Here is a 7,816-nt window from a genome sequence, read left to right on the forward strand (position 1 = left end):
CCCCGCTTACTTGCACTGCCAGATGTTTCTCTGCACCTAAAAAGGCTAGATGCATGGGGTTTTTCAAAACAGGAGCTGTCATTCTTGCAGACCTACATTCCTCACCCAGCCTGAGCCTTCTGCACTCCTGCAGCATTGCAGCGTAACACAGCCCCATAGTGGTCTCTAAATTTCTATTGGCTTCTGCCAGCTGTTCCTCCAGGCATCTCCATGCTGGGCTTCTTTTGCAGCCCGTGGTTGGGTTGCTATGGCGATGGCTGTCCAGCAAGTGAACTGGGCACAGGGAAGGCTAGGGAGCAAGGTTGTGCGTGCAGAGTTCTTTGAGCCCGTGGCGTTTCCCCTCACTCACCTCCCTCTCCCTCTCCATTTCCCATATCCCTTGTTTCAGAGGGGAAAGATAAAATCGGCTGTGACCTTCTGCTCAACCCTCCCGGGAGCTCTGATCAGGAGGAAGATGAGCAGGACTCGGACCACCTCATGTTTGAGTTCTCCGACAAGCCGCTGCTCCCCTGCTACAACCTGGAAGTGTCTGTCTCCCGGGGGTGAGTAGTGCCAGCATCTCCTTGTTGGGAGAGCTTGGGGAGCTTGTGAGAACAGGCCACATTGTACCACCCCACCACTCCCTGGGAGAAAGAGGAGACCTGAAGTCCAAAGACCAGTGTCATTGGAAAGTGGTGAGCAGGAGGGACGGAAGGATGGGTCTGTTGCAGACAACAGCTTTTGAGAGCCTTGGAGAAAGGATGAGCGAGACGTGCATTTGCTTGCAAGTCAACTTTCCCTTTCCTTCTCCAGCTCACACAGGCACAGCAAGGTTTTTCCCAGCTGCTGAAGGAGGGGAGGGGCATTCAGAGAGCCTGCTGTGACAAATGAGAGACTGGCAAACCATGACAAAATAACAGGCTTTGTGGTGGTGGTGGTGGTGGGGGTACGTGATGCCTATTCTGCATATTAAGTGTGGAAGTGGTGGGAGATCCGTGGTTCCAAAAGGACGGGGGTGGGGGCAGGTAGGGTCGTGGCCAAGATCCGGCATCTGCAAAAGCACCATTCCAAACTGCTGGTGCTGCAGTCATTACAATGCTGTGACCCAGATAAAGGATGCAAAGTAAGCAGATCTCAGAATGTCTTGTGCTTTTGCACCATTGGTTCTGATTTTTAGTAGGCAGAAGCTGGGGGAGGGGTGGGGGAGGGCCGCACAGCACAGAGAACGAGGTACCCAGAAGTCCCACTACCTGACCCAAGTCATGCCTCCAGCTGAGATGTCGGAAGGGACAGGCCTGCAGTGTATTTAAGCATAATGGGCACCCAGGAGGGTTTGAAGCATGGTGTTCAAAAACAAAGCACTACCATCCTTTTCACTTACTCGCACCAGGCAGTTGTGGCCCTGGGTGATGTGAGGTGGGTGCTAACGGCTGGGGAGAGAGGTTGTGTGGAGTTGCAGCGCAACCACTTTTTAAATAAAAACACTCGAACAGTGTTTCCCAAACTTGGGTCTCCAGCTGTTTTCAGACCACAACTCACATCATCCCTAGCTAGCAGGACCAGTGGTCAGGGATGATGGGAATCATAGCCCCAAAACAGCTGCATACCCACGTTTGGGGAAACACGGCACTAGAAGATAGGGCAGTTGCTCTGAGTACATTAGGGATGGGGAACATGTGACCCCTCCAGATGTCATTGAGCTCCAACTCCTGTTGGCCCCAGCCAGTTTGGCGAGTGGGAAGAATAATGGCAGTTGCGATCCAGCAACATATGGGGGAAATGGGCTTCCATCAAGATGGGATGGTGTCGCTTATGGGTAGGTTTCAACCCTTGCATTTCAGCTTTTAGAACATTGACTGTAGGGGTGGGAGGGGGAGGGTGAAATAGAGAACAGGGGAGGGATGGGCACAGAGAGCAGGTCCCTACTGACCACCGCGCTTCTCCCCTTTGCCCAGGCCCTGCAACTGGTTCCTCTTCTCGGATGTGCTGAAGCGGCTGAAGCTCTCGTCCCGCATCTTTCAGGCCCGCTTCCCACACTTCGAGGTGACCACCCTGCCCAAGGTGGAGTTCCAGCGCCAGGTGTCGTTGAGCCAGGTGCTGGCCCCGGAAGAAATCCAGGCGCACATGGCGCCCCCCTTGGCTCTGGGCGCTGCAGAGACGGTGGAGCTGGTGCGCCACGAGCCGGAGCTGGCTCGGCTCCTGGGCTCGGAGGTGATGTTGGAGGCCTGGAGCAGCTGACGGGGGGCTGGGCATTCCCCTCTGTCGGCGTCGGACTGCACTGCGAGGCAATAATCTGGACCAAGGAGAGAAGGTGGCCTTCTCGCGGGCAGGGCTTCTGTCTGCCTGGTCCTCCCTGACGAACTGCAACGGGTGCTCACCGCCTGCCCTCCTACCTTCCCACCCACCCTGGGAGTAGGAAGCTGCCGTCCCCTGTGCCCTGGACTCTGCACTCGTTCACCTGCTGCAGGGCCTCGGTGGTTCGGAAGCCTCTCCATGGAACTGCATCTCTTTCCCCACCCCCAAGCTCTCCCAGAGTATTTATTTAAATTAGTATTTAATTTGTGGTGTTCTTTTTCTTTTTTGTTCTTGCTAAGTCTGTATCACTGTGATTCGGGGGAGGGGGGTGAGTGGAGAGACAGGGGACAACTTCCTGCAGCCACCATCGCCTCTGGGATTCCCCTGAGTGACTAAGCTGGGGCTACCTTTCTCCTCTCCTCCACGAAATAGCGAGAGGGAGGCTATTGTTTCTTCTCTCCTCTCTGTTTTAGAGACAACCAGCTACAGTAGGAGCCAACCTTCAGCCTCCACAATAAAATATTTGAGGGGCCGGGGCCCCCCAGAGTTGAGGAGCATAACCATTCAGATGGTGTGCGGTCATCAGGTCTTGTGAGCAGCTAAGCAAGGCGACACCTCCTCCCCCCCAGTACTTTATTCAAGTTAGCACCCCTGGTTGGGTGCATTTCCCTCCCTGCCCTTTTTATCATATTATTTTGTTTCTTATGTCCAGCCAGCCACTTTTCGAAACAGAATTATTATACAGCCAAAGGCACCTGTTGGTCTCAGCAATTTTATTTGCCCCCCCACTCCCTCCTTATAATTTCATCCTTGTTCAGTCAGTTCAGCGGGCAAGGCAGTACGATCTTCAATGGGGTGGGGGCAGCAGAGAGAGAGAGAGGATCATTTGGAGGGTAGGGGGGCAGGGGGTGGGGGGGTGGTACAGTTTTATTGTACAGGTGCTAACAAGGACTGGACAATCTCTTATTATTTTGGCTCTTCCCCTGCTCTGGGGAGGTTGTTTTGGGTGGTGACATTTTTGTTCTTTTGTGTTGTGTTTTCCCTCCCTTCCCATTCGGGGAGCTGCATTTCCTTGCACAGCCCCAAAATCAGTTTTGCAAGCAGGCTGCCTCTACTGGCCCCCTTCCTTGGAAAAAGCAAACAGCGTTCCCTTCTCTCCGCCCCCATCTCTCTTTTCCACCAAGGCTTTGGGCCTTTGGGGCGTGTGCTGCAGCTGCTGCTTTTTCTTCTTCTTCTGATTTGTTTTAAGCAACGCTTTGGTGTCAAAAACACTTATGTACAGAAAAACCTGCATCAGGGCCTCAGTCTCCTGCCTCGTCTTTTGGGTCCGGCCTCTCTTACTTCTGAAGCCTGGTGGGCAGGGCAGGGGGTGGGGGGGAAGCAGCCCCATCACAGAAGCACTTCTGCTCCGAGGGGAAAACGAGTGTTATACATATGCCATAATGGCTGCCTCTTCTACCCATTTTTGGCAGTGAGCTGTGCAGACCAAAGAAGGCTGTTAACAACTTCCACTTGATGCTTACCTGTACAATAACAATTGGCTTTTGAAAACAGTTTCTTGCCATCCCTCCCAGGAAAAAGCAAGCTGTTGCTGGTTGGGGGAAGAGAGAGCTGGGCTCTTAGTCCCAGTACGGGCCAGTAAACCAAGATCAGCAAGGAAGGGAGATGGATTTTGGCACCGATACTCTTGTCCATTACCTAAACTGTTGAGCACGAAGGTGTCTTGCAAGACAGTTTTAATTTGAGAGCCTGCACTGTTTTTTTCAAAGGTGCATCATTTAAGCGACTTGCATTTTCCTGACTGGAATTCCCATCCACTCACCCCTCAGCTAAAGCTGCTGTGATTCCAGTTGTGTAAAACGGGGTATGAGGAAGTTGAAAGGGTCAGCCTCCACATACACTTTCTCTCCCAGCTCTATCGGAACCCAATGTTCTAATTTCTTTAAAGGAGGCAAGTGCTCTGTTCACACAGCTGGTTTTTTAGGACTTAGCCCCCTTTGCCTCCTCTTTAAACCAGGAGTGGGGAACGTGTGGCTCTCCAGATGTTGGGGAAACTCGGAACACCCCGGCCAGCGTGGGCAATGGCCAATAACTCTTGAGAGTCACAGGTTCCCTATACTCACTTTAAACAGCACCAGAGTATAATTATCTGTTGCAGAAAAATCTTAAGGCACTTTGCTGGGTTATCCCTCATACCATTCAGCGAAGGTGGGATTTGCTGCAGCAGCACCCTGTCTTTGCAAAAGTCTTCCCAGTGAGTGCTGCGCAAAAGGAAGGACTAGCTGCGGGGGGGGGGGTGCTGTTTAATATGGAAGGTTTTGCCCAGGGACAGGAAACCTGTGGCCCTTTGGTTGCTGTGGGTGGACTTCAAGTCCAAGCACTTTCAGCCAATTTACCCAATGGTCAGGGATGATGGGAGTTTAAGTCTCAGCAGCAGCTAAGGTGGTGTTTCCTATCTCCAATCAGCTCCATCATAGCTTAACTGTACACAAGGTTTCTGTTACTCCTGGGAGGAGGATTGGTTTGAAAAATCTGGTCTCCCTAGCTGGGATTATCTCCCACTTTGTCTTCAACAGTAACTCAGCAGTTAGGTTGGCTTTCTAGTCAGGAGTGTTATGTGGAGCTGTCGCTTCATTTCCCAGAGTCTGCTGGCATGGGCAAAGAACCGAGGGTGGGAAGTCAAGGCACTCCTCTTTGATGCAGGTATTGGGCAGAAGGCAATGCTGGAGGAGAGAAGATGCTGCTCCAAACTGAACTGGGATGCGCACACAATCCTTGTTGGGCACAGCTGTAGCTCCCAAGGGACAAATTTTGCCGTTTAATCTAGAAAAGCATTTATTGGCTATTCACTGGAACGAGGCATGGTCCCTACTCTGTAAGGCAGGGATTGGAAACTTGTAACCTGGCCATACTGCCCAGGGCTGATAGCAGCCGGGAGTCCAACATATGGCCAGTCACAGGTTCCCCATTTCTGTTGGAAGAATGGATATGCATGCCAGATGAAAAACTACCCAGTAACCTAATCATGGATGTGAGCCTCATTTAAATTTCTCCCTCCTAACTGCTTGGGATCCAAGCTAGGGCCTAGCATGAAGCTGTAGCCAATTATTATTACATGTTAGACTAGAATCCCCCAATTGTTTCCCATACAGAGCAGCTGACTGGATTGGGTGGCAGCAAGGGTTGAGAGGGAATTCAAGGACGTCATGTGCCACCAGCAATGTGGAAGGAGAACACAAAAGATAAACCACTCCCCATGCCCCGTATCAGCCAATGAGCTGCAAAGGAGAACACTGGTGTGTGACAGGCTCAAAGAGGGCATGGCTTGTCCTCACTGGTCAGTCTTCAGTATATGACAGCAAACTATATATCTAGAGCCAGCTAAAAACAGGCCCTTGGGCAGCTGCAGTAGTTCGCCTGAGCTCATGAAAATCCTTCACATCGTGTGGAACATTTCAAAACAAGGGTGTTGAACAGCAGGAGCTTAAGTGTAATCTTAAGAACTGAAATGTGAAATTGCTGATTGGCTGCCAGAAGTATGCAACACCCTAAGATCAGCCTCTGTGCTTGAGGTCCTAAAGGTAACACCAATTTTTTTAAAAGGTAGTTGGCTGCTGCCATGAAATTACAGGCCAGTTAGCTTAACATCTCTACTGGAAAAGCTATTGCAGAGTATTATTAGAGGTAGAATTACCAAGTGTACAAAAGAGAGAGCCTTGCTGAAAAATAACTAGCACAGTGTGTATGTCTTTGCCTCCCATACCAGTTATTTTAAGAGCGTCAATAAGTATATCTGCAGAGGTGCTGTGGTAGATACTGTATTTTCAAAACGTTTTCATACAGTTCCTCACCAAAGACTAATGAGTAAGCTTAGCAGTGATGAAATAAAGAGGATAAGGTCTTATGGATCAGCAGCTGGTCAACAATCAGCAAGCAAAGGGTAAGAATAAATGGGCTGTTCTCACAATGGAAGGCTGTAAGTAGGGCCCCCCTAGGATCAGTACTGGGACTTGAGCTTTGAACTATTATACTAATAACCTGGAGTTAGGGATGAACAGGAAGATGGCCAAGTTTACAAATGGCACCAAATTGATCAGGGTGGTAAGAACACAAAGGATGTTTCCAAACTGGGTGAATGGGCATTCAAATGGCAAATGCTATTCAATGTAAGTGAATACCATCTTATGGACCATTAAGAAAGGGATTGAAAACAACTGTCAATATTGCAACACTACTATACAAATCTGTGGCGATACAGCACTTTGAATACTCTGTACAGATCTGGTCACTGTCCCTAAGAAATACATTGTAGAACTGGAAAAAGGTTCAGAAAAAGGCAAGCAAAACGATCATGGGACAGGAACAAATCCCCTCTAACGAAAGGATACATTTGTAATGCTGGAAAAAACAGTACGTGTGGGAATGTGTATACAATTTTATGCAGGATGTGAAGAGAGCAGGTAGGCATTTTCTCTCTTCTAATACAAGAACTGGGTCATCCAATGAAACCTAGAAGATTCAACAAACAAATGTATGTATGCACCACATACTGAAACCATGAGATGTGCTACCACAGAATGCAGGCATGGCTATGAATCTGGGTAGCTTTAAAAGGGATTGAGGATAAGACTTTGAGTACAAGTACTCATTACTGTACTACTGCCCGTATTGGGGGCAATGTGTGTCCAAATAACACTTGCTAGGAATCAAAAGTTGGGGAAAGCATTGATGCATTCATGGGCTTCCCAAGGCCACTGTGAGAATGCTAGAGGAGATGGTCTTTGGGGCATCTTACCATTTAAGGCAGACATGGCCAAACTTGGCCCTCCAACTCTTTTGGGACTACAACTCCCATCATCCCTGACCATTGGTCCTGTTAGGTATGCCTGATTTAAGGCAACTGCATCATTTAAGTCTCCACTGTAATAGCCTAGGGCAGAGGAGTCCTCTTTCCCTGATTGCTTCATCCCATCCAGGTGCAATTCTAGCTGGACCAGGGTGTAAAGCAGATCAGGATCTATGGTAATTCACTGGGTGTCTTGCTGTAGAACAGAAAGGCTCTCTCATACCCAATTGCTTTAATGGCATCCTCCCCTCCCAAAAAATTAGACAGCTGAAAGGAAGAAAGCTTGGAGGAAAACCAGGAGTGTATTTTGGAATGAAAAGGACTCTGAAGCCTGGGCCCCTGTCATTCTTCAACTCCAGGCCTCTAAATCAAGGGTGGCTAGGTTAATGCTCTCCAGCTACTGCTGAACTGAAACTTCCATCAGCAGCACCAGTGGTCCAGGATGATTCACCACATTTGGGAGCACATATTAGCCACTTGTGCTCTAAATCAGTTTCTGAGAGAGACAGAGGAAAGGAAGGGAAAGGAAGAACTGCAGCTTCCACAGTTAGCTCCACCATAAATCACGAGAGAGCAATCCATAGCTCTCTGGCTGTTGTTCCCTGACCACTAACTATGCTATCTGTGGCCTGACGGGTATGAAGTCCAGCAACTGGTTCCCCAGCCCTGCCATCCATCAAACCCACTAGTAGACAC

General features: G+C 49.6%; 1 protein-coding gene across 16 annotated transcripts in view; it reads left to right on the forward strand.

Moving 5' to 3' along the window:
* Positions 1-3,573, forward strand: part of BCORL1 (BCL6 corepressor like 1) — a 42,192-nt gene extending 38,619 nt beyond the window's left edge. For all 16 annotated transcript variants that reach the window (XM_053373498.1, XM_053373495.1, XM_053373506.1 and 13 more), the window contains 2 exons: positions 389-542; positions 1,935-3,573. In XM_053373498.1, the coding sequence (XP_053229473.1) occupies positions 389-542; positions 1,935-2,217 (437 nt within the window). In that variant the 3' untranslated portion in view covers positions 2,218-3,573. The remainder of the gene's footprint in view (positions 1-388; positions 543-1,934) is intronic.
* Positions 3,574-7,816: the final 4,243 nt, after the last annotated feature.

This window comes from Podarcis raffonei, chromosome Z (genome assembly GCF_027172205.1).
Source record: "Podarcis raffonei isolate rPodRaf1 chromosome Z, rPodRaf1.pri, whole genome shotgun sequence".
NCBI classification, from domain to species: Eukaryota; Metazoa; Chordata; class Lepidosauria; order Squamata; family Lacertidae; genus Podarcis; species Podarcis raffonei.